The following is a 17,181-nucleotide window of genomic DNA, read 5'->3' on the forward strand; positions in this document are numbered from 1 at the left end:
CTTCGGCGGCACGAGCCGCAGCCTCGGCTTTGGCAGCGTTCGGTTTGGGAGATAGGTGATCAAGCACCTCATAGATTTGACAGTGTACCTTGTAAAGGGTTTTCCAGGTAGTATAGTGGGTTGAATCTTTTTCGAGAAGGATGGGGACATGGGTTTTGATGTTAGAAACGGTGAGAGCGGGGTGAAGTTTAGAATCCATGAGGAAGAAGTGAAGATGTTGGAGGCTGGGAAGAAATTGCCGACGGCCGAGAGAAGAGATCGACGGCGCAGGTAGGGTTTTTAGAGAGGAGAGGATCGATGTAGGTTTGATACCATGAAAGTGGTTGATTCAACTTGCTTATTCTCATTGATCCAATGACTATATATAGTACAAGGTAAATACAAACTAAATCTCCTATATTGGTGGAGATATCTATACAATGAATGAGCAAATCAATTACTGAAAATACAATATACTATTAGGGAGGATGATCCTACCCAACCACTTTTTTTATTTTTTTTTTAATTTTATGCCCTATATACAAGTATTGAAGCCTAATGTACAAGTCCCTAACACAAACAAACAACAAAGGGGGCCCACCATTGGAGGACCGTCGCCATCGTCTGAAATTGGACGTTGAAGACGGGACGGGATGGAGGACGGGGGGGCGGGATGGGACCGACGCCGGCGCCGGTGGAGGATGGGATGCCATACCGTGCAGCCTTATAAATTATTGAATGATATTTTAGACTATTTGAGTTTTGAAAGTTATGTATTAATTTTCTAAAACTCGAGCCTCACCAAGCCGAGTCGAACTCAAGCTTAGATTTTTAGCTCGGTATCAAATCCGAGCTGGCTCGGTTTATAATCGTGTCGAGTCCAAATTTACCCCTAACTCGGCTTGGCTCGGCTCTTAAACAGCCCTAAGCATGTCGCATGTTTATATAACTTTTCTATTTCAGTGTCAAACAAATTTATTCTTGTGTTTATTCCTTTTTTCCAAAAGGCTAATCAATTTTACATTGATGAAATGGTATAATCAATGCCAGCTATTTATGATTTTGCTCGTGGATCTCGTTATGATAATATCGACATTGTACAAGGGTACAGCTTTAAAGACAATGAGTAGTGGTTTGGTAAGTCGTATGATTTATCTCGATATGTGACGTCCACGTCATTTTAACTAAATCATTTAATGAGAAAGTATAGTGGTGAAGTATTTGGTTTGTAATTAAAAAAAAAGTTGATTGGTTAAATCATAGCCCAACCAATCACAATAGTTTTCTCTCTCTATCAAACTCGTGACCACAACCACATGAGAAACCCAAAATGTGACAACCCCCTGGGAGGGTGGGGGGTCCCTTGTGGTTTGCAAACCACATGACTGTTTGTTTTTAAATAAACTTCATTAAAACACCACCAACTCACGAAACAGGGAGGCTAACAAGGAAAAACGGCTACATAATTACAAAGTTGCATCACTCAGTCCAAGAAATGGACCTAGATTTCACTCTGCTACTAACCCACAAATATCCTACCGATTTAATTTCTCTACAAATATCTTCTATTCGAAATTGACAATTAGAAAATTTAACATCATTCCTGGTCCTCCATAAGCTCCAACACCAGATCATAACAATCCCATGAAAGATCTCTTTCGATAAACCGCACAAACCGCTTTGATCATGAAAATCCAAAAGCTCTCTAACCGTATTGACTGAAAACGGAGCAACTTTACGCAATCTAGAAACATAATTCCACACTCTATTCGCCACAATGCAAGATGTGAAGAGATGGTTGCTCGATTCGTATGGTCTAATAATAATATTAATAAATTACTTAAACGAAAATTCTAAAATAACAATGATTAAACAAATAAAAAAGGACCGCTATAAACATACAGACCACGACGATGTTTTTTTTTTGAACGGCCAATAAATCCTCCAAATGGGCTACTGGCGAAATTCACCACATCAGGATACACTTGCCTTCCGAACCGGGGAAAACCCTCACCTAGGGTCGAAGCCCGTGAACACTCGCACAAAGGCACAACAGTGCGGTGAGGTAAAACCCGCTCAATTCAAGGATCGAATTAGCGATCGCCGCCTACTCGCCTAGTCTCCCATCATCACCAGGTGCCGCATAAACTAAATGCTAGGGGTAGGAATTGAACTTGGTTCACTTGGAACACAAGGTCTCTCACTTACCACTCCACCACTAGCTCATTGGCAACCACATCTTAAGAGACAGTGGCATATGTGGTATGGATTCTGATTATTTTTGTGCTTTGGCTTGTCTTCGTGATACGATTCCAAGCTTTGACTTCAGCGGTTTCACTAATAAGGACACCGCCCCCCCTAAAGCCCAACATGCATTGGCGAGTGCTCTTTTTAGTAAAATTGTCAACGAAATCGAAGTACAGTTTGACTTGACCGTTAGACAAAAAGCCGTTTTTGAGTGCCTCCGAGCACCACATGCACAAGATTTCCTTCTTGCTATGCCTATAGATGGGTTAGGCCAGCATATGTCGCCGGTTGAGTATCGTACTATCCTTAAGTATCGCCTCATGATTCCTTTATTCCCAGTTGATGAGGTATGCCCTGTCTGTCATAAGGCGCGTTTGGATTCCTTTGGGGAGCATGCAGTTCATTGTAGAGAGCTCCCGGGGTTCAAATACCGACATGATTTGGTTAGGGATGTCCTTTTTGACATATTCAGGTGCGCGGGTATTTCTGCTAAGAAAGAGGTACCCGTTAATTTCTTAACAGACCCGTTGGAAGGGAGACCTACCCTTCGACCGACCGACATTCTGGTCTTTGGATGGGTAGGAGGAAAACATGCCTGTGTGGGTCTAACAGGGGTTTCCCCGCTTGTGGGCTTAGGGGGTAGTGCTTTCACGGTGGGTCAGGCTGCTTTAAAGGCTGCTTCGGGTAAACTGACCAAACATGAGAAAGCGTGCCTTGACAACCAACACGTGTTTATCCCATTTGCTTTTGATACTTTTGGTTTTCTGGCGCCAGAGGCTGTGGACCTACTTAGTCGAGTTCAAAGTGTCATGCATAGTAATGTTATGACCCCGAGATCTATGAACGTAGTTTTTAAAAGGCTTAGTTTTGCTATTCAAAAAGGGGTAGCGGCGCAGCTTGTTGCCCGTTTACCAACTATTTCGATGTAAAAAACACTTTATCTGGATTCAATTATTCGTTAGAAATTTGTAAAATATTTATTATAATATACGACTCAGAAATTCAGAATCAAAAGTTCAAAACTCTAGAAATATTACAATAATTTGACGCAACTAGAAATATTCTATTTGTTCGCCTTCAAAAAAAATCTAGATATATTTCTCCAACCCATCCTCAAATATTCTAACAAAACACTTCATCTCAGTAGTCGAAAGACAAACACCAATCTCAAGATCTTCATAATTTTCTTTGGAGGCATTCATGGATATCGACCCATTATAATCAATCGAAATTGTTTCAATCTTTTTGGGCCTACCCCACCCAAAATCCATATCATAAAACTTAAGCTTTGGTGTTCCAGCAACACCAATCATTGTTTCCGGAATCCCATTAGAAAACAAGTCACCATATGACTCTATTTCTTTAAACATACCATCCTTATCGGTTAACGTCTTATGTAAACTTTCACCTATCAACTTTGCAGCGGTCACAAACCCTTCTTTTCCCGTTAACTGTTTAGAGTTTTCCATAGCCATACACCCTCCAAGACAGTTGCCGAAATACGCCGATGGGAATGGCGGATTCATACGCGTGCGACAATCGATAGTGAAACCGAACATTTGAACCCCATCGTCGCGTGTTTTCGCTATGCAACTCCAAATATAAGCACACGCAACCGTGAAAGATGATACATATGCTAATGTTGGTAGTTGGGTTAAAACCAAACTTTTCAATTTATTAAGCATGGTTCGAGACAATATAAAGGTGGCTCGAACTTTATCAATCGGTCCACATAGTATTTTAGGTTGATACTCTTCTTTAAACTTTTCAACTTTGACAAACTTTAGATAACTTTCATCTAGTTTCGGGTTTTTAACAAGCCGTTCGTAGAACGGCAAAGTTTCATTAGCTAGAAACGACTCATCCGTACCAGATCGAGCTATCGACGTCCACGCCTTTAAGAAACTAAACCGCGTGCTAGCGTCACCGAGACAATGGTGATTTGTCATTCCAATAGAGATTCCATAGTTTGGAAAAAGTGTTACTTGAAGAGAGAATACAGGGATCTTTGTGAAGTCCAGTGACGGACCCAGAAATAAAGTTTGTTCAGTATGCCCTAATGGAGGTATAAGATGGTAAAACATGTCACAATCACGTGGATTGTTTTCGGTTAGTTTGTTAAAATCAAGGTTACATTCTGCGAAAGTAACTGCGACAGAATCACCTTCGACACAACGGATTTCTGGGTTTTTAGTGGAAGTGGGATACACTATTAAGTTACCCGCGAATGGGAAAAAATGTTGAAGGGTGATTGATAACGAGTGTTTGAGATTGGGAATAATGGTTTCAATGAATTGAGTTTGTGTGACGGATGACTGGTAAAAGAAAAGATAGTGAACCGGGGGTTGGGTTAGCCACCAGAAGTCGAAGAAGGTTAGGGGCAATAACTTGTCGCCTATAGCGCCCGGTGGTGGTGATACATGGGCTTGTTCAATGAGTGTCAAGATTGGGGAACCCATTTGTTGTTGCCCTTTGTAAAATGTTCAAAACGTGTATACTTATAAAGATTTTAAGTGATGAGGAACATTCAACATTATGTCAAATTTGGCCTCTTTTTTCATTTATTTTTGTTTTTTGTTTTTTTTTTTTTAATTTCAAATCAGTTATTCCAAGAGAAAAGTACAAATTTAATGACTTATAAAAATGGTGACATGGAGACAAAAACTGTGACACATGAAGCCAATGACGTAAGTGCTGACTAAATACATCACCTTTCTAGTTATTTATTATAACAGTTTAGATTTTATTATATATAAATTTTTAAGCTTCTAGAATCCTATCATGCGATACGGAGTGGGCGGCAAACCATGAGCGGTAAATGGGTTTGCTGAGCGGGAACACCACTACCCACCCATTTTGCCGCTCGGTGAAGATGGTGATTCGGTGATAGGTTGCCGATGCGGGGAGAGGGATGGTAGGAGAGAGAGGGGTGTGTGGGGTGGGGTCCATGCCATCTCAACCACTCACATATTTTTCCTTTTTTTAAATAGTTTATGAATTCATGAAGTGTCTAACCATTGCCAACACTTTTGAGCATAGTTTAAACACTTTTCATTGAATGACATGACACACTCTCATTGGTTGATTTTGAATTTTACCACTTTCAAGTGTCTAGCCACTCACTACACCCTTATGTTGTAGCAAGTTATCTTTAATGCACCCGAACTCACTTTGTCCGAGCCAGGCGCGGACCCAAGTTGATGGCTGAGTAGACGGGTGTACCATTTGAAAAAAAAAATTAGTCTATCTTTTAGGAAAAAACTCGATCACACTTTTTGAAAATATGGATGATCTTCTCATCTCCACTTCAGAAAATAATTTCTGGGTCTACCACTCGTTCGAACCGTTGAAACCGTCAGAATTTAGATGCGGCGCCCGAACTCACTCTGTCCGAGACACGTTGGAAGTTGGAACCATCCGAATTTAGATGCGGCTTTGGAGTCAGCGCCCCAAAGTTAGGGTGTAAGGGGCACTCCCCTAAGAGGGGAGTCCCCTCTCTTACGCATAACCAATCCTCGTGTGCCACGTCAACTCCCCTCTTAAACTTCCTTAACACCCTAAATTGATGGCGGCACTCCCCTCTTAGGTGACTTGGTTTTTTATTAAAAAAAAAAACAAAGAAAATTTCTCATTGGTCCAACCCTTCCCTCTCTCCTCCCTCTCTCCTCCCTTTCTTCGGTGAATCCCCACCGATTTCTTCCCTCTCTCTACCTCACCGAGATGCTGGCGGCACCCCCCCCCCCCTAATCGGTAACCGGGGTCACCGCAAGGGGTCACCGAAGGTGCCCCGAGTACCCTTATCCTAAAGGTGGGTGTCTGAAATAAAGGGTTTAGGTTGTGTTGGTTATTGTGTTTGTTTGTTTTTTTTTTTTCTGCTTTATTTTTCAACCAGTTGTGTGTTATCAATGTTATCTTTTTGAACGGAAAGTAACAGTGTGTCAACCTCCGTGACACCGGATACTGTATGTTGGAAATTTAGTGAAAATGAGTTTTTCACTAAATATTTTGGACAACAATAATATTTATATATGTGTTGTATAAATAATTATTTATGGGTTTGTGTTCAAACTATGTCCAAATAGAGCTAAGATGAATGAGATATCGAAGTTTGAAGTTGTATGTTTGAAACAAACAAAGATGAATAATATGGATTAGTTTTGTCAACTTGTCCCACATAGGTGGGATGACAAAACTTAAAGTGGTATATAAGTAGGAGCACTCCTTGAAAGGCAAACACTACGACTCAAAAGATGCATCGCACCTACACACATGCGTGCGTGACGTCGGCTATAAGCCCAATGTGGTGCACTTTGAACTTCGCACACCGCCTTTGTATATTTGCCCATGAGCACGTGGTCAGATAATGGCGGGTCCGCTTATGGCGCACCTTTGGGTGGCGTAGGCGAATGTTATGGCATGGCACATGTCGATGCGGCGCAGGCTCCTTAGGGCGCGCGAGTGAGAATGGCGCATGACCAGGTGACGTCCTGATATGCGTAGCGGCATCCACATGGCACAAGGCTATGTGTCCGGGCGGGTTCTAGTGTGGTGCGCGCGTATAGCCTACGCGCAAGCGCGACCAGGAAAAACTGGTCAACCACGAGTGAATGGTCTCAACTCATTTAATTCTGTCATGAATGAAAATGAGCGTTTCGCGTTGACCTTTTTAATCCATTTGATTGAACTTTAATATTGTCTGTTACAATATTAAATATCTTGTTTAGTACAAGATTAATGAGAAATTAAACCCTATTCATTACAAGGTTTATTATCTTGTTTAATGGGGTTGACTAAGCATTCTTTGTGTGGATATAAAATGAACATGGAAGTTCATTTTGAATTTAGAAAAAAGTCCCACACACACATAGAAGTTCTACGGTTCCAAAGAAATTTAGAGAAGAGTATTCTCTAAATTTTTTCTCAACTTCATCTTTGTTCCACGGAAATTTAGAGAAGAGCTTCCTCTAAATTGTTTTTACACAACTTAATTTTTCTATGTTAAGAACACCATGTTACCCGGTGTAACCTCGGGCACGAGTGCCATCTCCGGCAGTACAACTACTGCTTGGGTTGTTGTACCCTGGGAGACAGAACCGTCTGAGAGGAGGCGCGGAATCTGTTTTAAGGGAAGCGTGTTGAACACGTGCCTCAACCAAAACCGTCAACGATATTTTGCTTGTCTTGTAGTGGAGTCTCAGCCAAGAAGGATTGCACAAGAAGGTGCAGTTGAAGTTCTTCCAAAGACATCGACTTGAATCATGATTGGTACAATTAAATTGTATTTACATTTGTTTATTTAGTTTATGTAACCGGTATTGTACTAGAAAAATTTCCCACAAATAACGAGAGTCTCGTTATTATATATATTTTGTAATATATTTTATTGAAAACGTGAACCTAGTTCCTACAATCTTAAAACAGACTTTCGTGAAGATTGTTGCTACAATCTTAAATCCCTTCTCTACGAGGATTTAGGTTCACGAAATTTAAAATATTTAATGAGATTTGTGTTAAAATCTTGAAAATATTTTTGGGAAATATCTATTTAGTACAATGAGCCGGATTAATTTTATGATTGGAGTACACTCTTTAATGCGAATACCGGGTTGCAAAACGACTTTTTGATTCAAGTTTTGGAGTTCATGGTTTTTGTTCGTGTTTAAATAAAACCGAACATATACAAAATAATATGTATTTCAATAGGTTTTTGAAATACTAAATTTTCTAATGAGCGTATTAGAAAATTTTATTTTGTAACCCCTTACAAATTAAATGTTTGTAACGTTTAATTTATTTTTAATAAGCTTTTAGTAACCATAATTGAGAGATTAATGTTGGTTTTAAAAGTATTGAAAAATATTTATTTTCTAATTAGCATATTAGAAAATAATTATTTTATAAAATAACTAGTTTTAATATTTTCTAACGAGTGTGTTAGAAACGTTGTTGAAAGAATAACGACAGAAAAACTTTTTATCTCTAACGAGCGTGTTAGAATTGTATAGAATGATAAGTTTTAATATCATCTTTTATATCTAATGAGCGTGTTAGATACGATGATTGTGTAAAACTAACTTGTTAAAAGACGATTAGATTTTCTAACGAGCGTGCTAGAAAATACATGTTTAGATTTTCTAACAAGCATGTTAGAAAATATTATTATTTTAAATAATTACCGACGAGCGTGTTGGAGACAATTTTTTTGGATAATAAACCTTGTAACGGTTTCGTCTAAACTTTTAAATTTCTAACAAGCGAGTTAGAAACGGATTTTTTTCCACATATGTTTAAACGATTTTTATTTGTTTATTTCTAATGAGCGTATTAGAAATAGTTTATAATTTTTGTTTATAAACTTCGAAACAAATTTTGTAATCGATTATTTCTAACGAGTGTGTTAGAAACGATTTAAAGAGTTTGATAGTTGTTTATTTTCTAACGAGCGTGTTAGAAACGATTTAGAGACTTTGTCAATTGTTTATTTCTAACAAGCGGGTTAGAAAACGTTTATTTTATATAAACCAAAAACGGATTATGACAATAAATGATCGTTTAATTTTCTAATGGGCGTATTAGAACTAGTTTATTTTATAACCAACTATTTTAACGATTTGCAATCGTTAAGTTCTAACGAGCGGATTAGAACCGGGTTAACTATGATAAACTATTTAAGATGATTTGTAATCGTTTTATATATTTTCTAACGAGCGTGTTAGAAAACATTTGTGTTCATTTCTAACGAGCGTGTTAGAAAACGTTCATTTAAACCAAAAGTGAATAATTGTATTCGTTTTATTTCTAACGAGCGCGTTAGAAGCGGTTTACTTTATAAAAACCGAATATTTTGAATGTTTGTTAAACATTTAAATTCTAATTAGCATATTAGAATTGTTTATCATACAAACCACTCATTATTAACGACTGGTAATCGTTATTATCTAACAGCGGTTAGAAATGGTTTGAATATGATAAACTAATTATTAAAACGAGGTGTATTCGTTTTATTTTCAAACGAGCGAGTTTGAAATTGTTTTATTTACTAAACTATTATTAGGTTTATTGTCTTGATTTGTAATCAAAACATAAATATATAGTTTAATATTAAAACACTTGCAAAAACGAGAAATGTTTTGAACGAATAAAACATGTCTTTGCGAATTATAAATGATTCGATACTTCCACGAGAAGTATAACGTCTTAAACCATATAATAGTCTTGGAAAGACTATTTTGTGAAAAACAACTCGATGTTGTTATAGACATAATAAGTTGCTTAACTACTTGCGAGTAGTTAATTGTAAACAACTTTATATTTTGAACAACTTGTGATTATTCAAGTTTAGAGTTCCAAGATGAGGGAGTACCTCAAAACATGACACCGAACGATATAATTGCGTTTATTTCGGTCAAAAGTGTTGAAGATAATAACACTTTGGCATTTGATGTTTAGACATCTTTAGTGTATCCGTTTTATTTTTTGTCCACTTTTATTTTATTATAAATGGTAGACTATCGTTTGGGTTTATTTAACATAAACAAATGGTTTAATTATAATAAAAGATAAATATTTATTTTGGACTACTAATAATTTGTCAAAAGGATACACATTTTGGTACAAAGTGTAAAAAGTAATTTACACAAACACAACGAGCGGGTTGTGATCATGACTTATGTAATAAGTCACAAATCAAACATCAAATGCATAACGGCGTCGTAAGAAACGTGGTGAATGGTTTGAGATGAAATGCACGAAAACGAGATATGTCATCTAATGTTGAGAGCATCAACATGGAAATGCACATATGAGTTTTTCATAGAATATAACATATGAAAGAAATATATGTTATTATTGTAAATGATTTTAATAAATTTAGAAAATTTATTAATGGAAATTTACAATAGTGATGGACTTGTAGATGTTTCTACCACCATCAATGTTGTTTAAACTATGTGGAGGCTTGGTCCTCAATTTGGGAGAGTATCCCAATACATGGTATTAATGAAACAACAACGTAAATGTATATATCACTATAGGCATACGTGAATGCTTTGTTGTTGAGAGTCAATCTAATTGGCTATATCTCAAGACTCAAGTGATTTTATAGAAAGATCTTTCATCAAAGTGACTTGGATTAAGACTTATGTTTAAGTCTTTAGGAAGTCAATGGTGAAGCCTTTGAGATAAAAAGGCGAACGAGTTATGATCCTAATGGATGAAGTTAACTATGGTTTTGAGGCCTTCCTAAAAACCGATGGTTTTGGAATGGTGAAATAAAATTTCATTATTGTGTCTAAACTAAGAAACGAATGTTCGGAAGAGATACTGCGTTATCTCTTAAGGCTGTGAAGAATCAGAATGATGCATCTTCTGTTCACATGCTAAAGTATTGTGGTTTAAAGCATGCTAGACTAATACTTGTTAATTTATATGCTCGACAGAGATTAAATTAACGTTAAACATTCAAAATATGTGATGACACAAGAACGAATTTTGTGCTAAACAAAACTATAAATATAACTTCATTAAAATGCAAGCAATGTGGGGGGGGGGGGGGAGGAACCATTTAAGAAACAAACCCTTTAGGGTATGAAGAAATGGTAGTTGAGAAGTTTTCTCAAACTCGAAATGAAAGGGAGAACCTTTCATCGCCCCATTTGGATGTTATCCAATTACACTTAAATGTGGGGGTGACTTGCATTTGAATGTGGAAATGGTAATGAAAGGGAGAACCTTTCATCGCCCCATTTGGATGCTATCCAATTACACTTAAATGTGGGGGTGACTTGCATATATTGCAAACGCATGACCAAGTGGAGTACACAATGGTTATATGGAGTCAATCGAGTAGATTGGACTCGAATGCCAATTGGTTAGATTCAAAATCTAGTAAGATGTCAGTCATGACACACCAAAGGCATGGTGAAAACATGTCTAGCCATGAATCGAATTTCATGTCATTCTAAAGACAAGGTGCATAATTGGATCCAGGTTGAGATCACGAGTTATAAGTCTTATGAATCGACTAAAAGGCAAAGTGACTAGCGAGTCAAGAACACGTTAGAACAACTGATCTAAACTGAAAATTATTGAATTAGCGAAATCAACAAATAATTTTGGATCCAACAACCAGTGGGTTGATAAGAGATCAAGTTGTGGAATGAGACTAAAGCCCATGGAAAAGGGACATGAGGGAAACCTAACCTAGTTGACTGGAGATCCCAAGATCTAGGTTCAATAGGACAACTTAATCATGAACCGAAGGGTAGTCACTGTGGGGGCATAGCTAATATATATGTTTATGTATAAGCAAGTGTATGTGTTCATATATCCCCCTAAAACTATAAAAGGGTGTTTAAATACATCCTAGTCCATTCCTATAATATTCAGTGACATTGTTGTGAGGCTAAGCATAATATATGGCTAATTGATTTGTAGAAATCATAGTAAGCCATAATGCTTTTAATGATTCAAAGGACTCACCTATGTGAGAGAGAAGTAGGGTCGCTTCGAATGGCATTGTGGGGTGCGCAATCCTATAGCTCTCGCAGAACCAGGCTAGTGTTCCAGGACCATAATAGGACACGATAGTGAGGGGATGGCCCGGCTAGGGAAAGTATTGTGTGAATGTATATTGTCGTTTACACAAATGGGGGGTTGTTCAAGGACATCACGTCTACAAAACCCTAGTAGACTAAGTATGCTTCACAAAGGAAGGTTCAAAAGCAAAACCTACCTATCCTGCAATACTCGACTGTCGAGGTTTCATCGGGGAATTTTTTGGTGTTTTCATCGATCTCCATTCATGCGAGGGATTGTTGGAAATTTAGTGAAAATGAGTTTTTCACTAAATATTTTGGACATCAATAATATTTATATATGTGTTGTATAAATAATTATTTATGAGTTTGTGTTCAAACTATGTCCAAATAGAGCTAAGATGAATGAGATATCAAAGCTTGAAGTTGTATGTTTGGAACAAACAAAGATGAATAATATGGATTAGTTTTGTCAACTTGTCCCACATAGGTGGGATGACAAACTTAAAGTGGTATATAAGGAGGAGTACTCCTTGAAAGGCAAACACTGGTGGGGACTCAAAGGGTGCATCGCACCTGCACACATGCGCGTGTGACGTGGGCTATAAGCCCAATGTGGTGCACTTTGAACTTCGCACACCGCCTTTGTATTTTTGCCCATGAGCGCGTGATCAGATAATGGCGGGTCCGCTTATGACGCACCTTTGGGTGGCGTAGGCGAATGCTATGGCATGGCACATGTCGATGTGGCGCGGGCTCCTTAGCGCGCGAGTGTGAATGGCGCATGACCAGGTGGCGTCCTGATATGCGTAGCGGCATCCACATGGCGCAAGGCTATGTGTCCGGGCGGGTTCTAGTGTGGTGCGCGCGTATAGCCTACGCGCAAGCGCGACCAGGAAAAACTGGTCAACCACGAGTGAATGGTCTTAACTCATTTAATTCTGTCATGAATGAAAATGAGCGTTTCGCGTTGACCATTTTAATCCATTTGATTGAACTTTAATATTTTCTGTTACAATATTAAATATCTTGTTTAGTACAAGATTAATGAGAAATTAAACCATATTCATTACAAGGTTTATTATCTTGTTTAATGGGGTTGACTCAGCATTCTTTGTGTGGATATAAAATGAACATGGAAGTTCATTTTGAATATAGAAAAAAGTCCCACACACACATAGAAGTTCTACGGTTCCAAAGAAATTTAGAGAAGAGTATTCTCTAAATTTTTTCTCAACTTCATCTTTGTTCCACGGAAATTTAGAGAAGAGCTTCCTCTAAATTGTTTTTACACAACTTAATTTTTCTATGTTAAGAACACCATGTTACCCGGTGTAACCTCGGGCACGAGTGCCATCTCCGGCAGTACAACTACTGCTTGGGTTGTTGTACCCTGGGAGACAGAACCGTCTGAGAGGAGGCGCGGAATCTGTTTTAAGGGAAGCGTGTTGAACACGTGCCTCAACCAAAACCGTCAACGATATTTTGCTTGTCTTGTAGTGGAGTCTCAACCAAGAAGGATTGCACAAGAAGGTGCAGTTGAAGTTCTTCCAAAGACATCGACTTGAATCATGATTGGTACAATTAAATTGTATTTACATTTGTTTATTTAGTTTATGTAACCGGTATTGTACTAGAAAAATTTCCCACAAATAACGAGAGTCTCGTTATTATATATATTTTGTAATATATTTTATTGAAAACGTGAACCTAGTTCCTACACTGTAGCCAAGGTCGACTACTCGACCGCCGCTAGCCTCTTGGCTCTCCCAGATGCGCGGAAACTCGACCCCCACCCGCCTGAAGGCACAACAGTGGAATAATCGGTAAAACCCCGCGTCCCATCCAAGACGAACCGGCGCCACCCATATTCGCCCTTCACCTGGATGCTGCAGAAAATAATGGAGAGAGTGAAAGTCAAACCTGAATCACAAGGAACATCAATTCGAACTTGTGTTATCGATGTTGTTCAGCTTTTTGCATGGGCGGTAAGTGGTTTATGTTTATTCATTGATTTTTTTTCAAGCACAATTAACCCAGTTGTGTGTAATCATGGGTTGAGTTAGGTGACAAGTTTTGAGTCTGTGATATTGGTTGAGTTGTGATATGTTTAAAGATGATTTGGGGATGTTTATAAATCAGAGTTCTTGAGTCGAAAGTAGAGTGTTTTGTTGTAAATTTTATTGCTTGAACTTAACTATTAGAACTCATTCAGCGTAGCTGACTTTTGCATGTATGTTAAATTTGTTTGCAGGTAGTTGGTACGGGTCGGGGACGCTCTTGGTTAGCGGATGGCGCATTTGTGTTGGTGGAAGAAAACATTCGTTACCGTTTGAATAATTAATACTTTTAGTTTAAATAAAATGTTTTCATTTTAAACTTAATTTCATTACTTGTTTTGAGAAAATCGTATAAACTTTTAGACTATCCATTGTAATGAGATTAGAATGTGGGTGTCTGGTTTGGGGACCTTACAACCGACCACCAAGCTCCTCGCCATAACCAACAAGATCGCTTCAGACAGGAAGATCATACCGTCTTCACAATCGAACTGTGAAGCGATCATACCACTTCTACACCAAATTTAGAAATCAATAATGGGATCAAATGATGACAACTCAACTACACACTCCATAACAACAAATGAATATGATTTTACCCCAAGAGTATAATCACTTAGGAACAAGAGTTTATGTACAAATAATTTATATAAACTCAAATGATTTTTGTATAAAAAAATTATTTTTAAAAAACTTTTTTTAGTCAAGCAAATCCAGGTAATCTTCCTTAAAGTTGGTATTAAATTAAAAACGGGTCAAATCAAATGGGTCTGTACATAAGGAGTATCGGTCTTATAAAGTGGACAGAGACATGAGGCCAAATGTGTTATGTAAAGAAAGATGTTTAACATTTCAAGTAGACATATCTTGACTCTCTAATGCTTAAACCTTATTAAGATGGTCAAAATCAATGTTTTAGACATATCACAACAACTTAGTTTTGAGACAAAAGAAGACAGAAGGGGAGTATCATAATAAAAATAAGAGTTAAATGTAATTTTAGCTCGTGTGATTTGGGTTATTTTGTCAGTTTAGTCCAAAGGTTTGAAATATTGCCAAATTAGTCTAAATAGTTTTAAATGTTGTCATTTTAGTCCATTGGGTTAACTCCATCTCTTTATTTTGTTAACTAGAAGGGCATTTCGATCATTTTAAATGTAATTTTGTTAACTAGAAGGACAATTCGACCATATAAAATGATCGAATTACCCTTCTAGCTAACATAAAAAATGGACAGAGTTAACCCAATGGACTAAAATGGCAACACTAGAAACTATTTGGACTAAAATGGCAACGTTTCAAACCTTTGGACTAAACTGGCAAAATGACCCAAATCACAGAGACTAAAATGACATTTAACTCTAAAAATAACCTTTGATCCGCGATCAAGAAGCGGGCATACAATGTAGTACTAGAACCACAATACATTGTGGTGTTTGTGTGGTGAATGGTGATATATTTTTTTTCCTTATTTTCTCTTTAACTTTAGCCCCGCTTGTGGCATACACATATAATGTATATATGTGTGGACGTTCAGGGGCAAAAGTGAAAGTGCACTAATTTTAATGTTATTTTACTAATTTTATGAAAATAACGTTAAAAGAGGAGGATGGTTAATCATGTATCATGTGGTGGCGTTGATAGCCGAAAGACAAAATGGTACATGCACTAATCGGCCTTTATCCCGATTGTTGAGTGTTATGTGTCTTGTGTCCAAGGCTTGATGCAAAACTACTATTGAGCCGGGATTTCACTGGAAGCAACTTCTTTATTCCTACGGGGTAGAGGTAAGACTGTCTACATCTTACCCTCCTTAGACCATACCTTAGTTTTGCTATTGATGAGATTTCCTGGGTATGATGATGATGATGATGATTTTCTCTTTAACTTATTATTATAGATGTTATCCAAAAGAATCCTTCTCTAAAAATTGGTTGTGCTAGATGTTTATAATGGTTATATATACTTTCATTGCAATTTCTTAAAACTACTTAAACAAACCTCTTAATGCTCATAACCCTTCAAAATTAGCATTTCAATTCTTCAAATGACAAAACTTGCTTTCAAAGGCTAAATTTAGGAATGATCATTAACTTTATTTGACAAACATAACCATCTTTGACTCCAATTCGCGCATATAGGATATTCAACCCTTCTAACCCGTTATAGAAAACATGCATTGTAATATCCTTAACCACTCTCAGTTTTAATATATTTAGTGGTTAATTTCTATTCATACAATTTTTTTGTTGTTTAAGTGTTATCTTTGCATAAGTTAACCAAAATCTGAAAATACTCATAAATCCTGTTTTCAAGCTAGTTGACTATTTTATCCTTCATAACTTCATTGAAAGCTCGGTCCTACTAACGCCAAACGAAAAATGAACCTGACTAAACAAGACCATTTAACCTTCATAACTAATATCAGGTCCTATAATTAATTGGCAGAAGAAATTGAACCTCACCAAACAAGACCATCTAACCTAGGGTTGTTCAAATTGCTCGACGCTCGAGACTCGTTCGATGCTCGAGGCTCGTTCGATTCTGATCGATTGAAAAAAGCGCTCGGTTCGGATCGGTTCAGTTTGAAACTAACCGAGCATGAACAAAGGTCCGCTCAGTTCATTTCGACTCGGTTGGCTCGAATTATTTTTTCATATATATGTATATATTAATAAAATAACTAGAGACGTATATTAACAATGTTTGGTCCGAAATCCAACTAGAGCCCATTTAATTATAGAATTGAAGGTTGATACCAATAGTTCATTGTCTAATAATCCAGAGTAATTGAGTCAAAATGTCAAAATACTGAAATTTGAAGCGTCGATCCATACTCAAGTGTCAACCCACCATTCAATTCAGAAGAACATAATCCTAATTAAAACCCCGCATCAACCATCATTATTCAATCAAAGGTCCGCTTCAATCAATCGACGATTCATCTTTCCGCTCAAATGATCTCGGTAGAACCAGTTACGTGTTTTTTCTCTTCCTTGTTATTTCGTAAATTAATACTTATGTTCTAATTGGACGAAACCTTAGGGACAAAAACTGCACTTTACTCTAAAAACTAACAAACCCATCTTCACTTTTCTATTTGTTATGTGACGCTGGATACCCGCTCGACGTTCGTTCGAAAAATACTCGGATCGAAATGCACTCGTTCGACTTTGGCTCGGTTGAAAAGACGCTCGGTTCAGTTCGATTTGTAAACGAACCGAGCATGATTAAAAGTCCGATCGGTTCGGTTCAGCTCGTAAATAGCCTTAATCTAACCTGAATTTAATTTGTCTCAGTATAACAATTTATTGGAAGAGTTAATGATGGTAAATATTTTTTTGTTAAAAAAACAACTT

At 37.4% G+C, this 17,181-nt stretch overlaps 1 protein-coding gene across 1 annotated transcript; it reads right to left on the bottom strand.

Moving 5' to 3' along the window:
* Positions 1-3,191: 3,191 nt before the first annotated feature.
* On the bottom strand, positions 3,192-4,710 carry LOC110912099 (malonyl-coenzyme A:anthocyanin 3-O-glucoside-6''-O-malonyltransferase). The gene has a single exon (XM_022156774.2). The coding sequence runs from the start codon at positions 4,683-4,685 to the stop codon at positions 3,315-3,317; it is 1,371 nt and encodes a 456-aa protein (XP_022012466.1). The 5' UTR covers positions 4,686-4,710; the 3' UTR covers positions 3,192-3,314.
* Between the last annotated feature and the right edge of the window lie 12,471 nt (positions 4,711-17,181).

The sequence above is a fragment of the Helianthus annuus genome, chromosome 15 (genome assembly GCF_002127325.2).
Source record: "Helianthus annuus cultivar XRQ/B chromosome 15, HanXRQr2.0-SUNRISE, whole genome shotgun sequence".
NCBI classification, from domain to species: Eukaryota; Viridiplantae; Streptophyta; class Magnoliopsida; order Asterales; family Asteraceae; genus Helianthus; species Helianthus annuus.

Bases quoted from the DNA above. Each gene is read 5' to 3' on its own strand.
- LOC110912099 (XM_022156774.2), bottom strand. From the start codon at position 4,685: ATGGGTTCCCCAATCTTGACACTCATTGAACAAGCCCATGTATCACCA.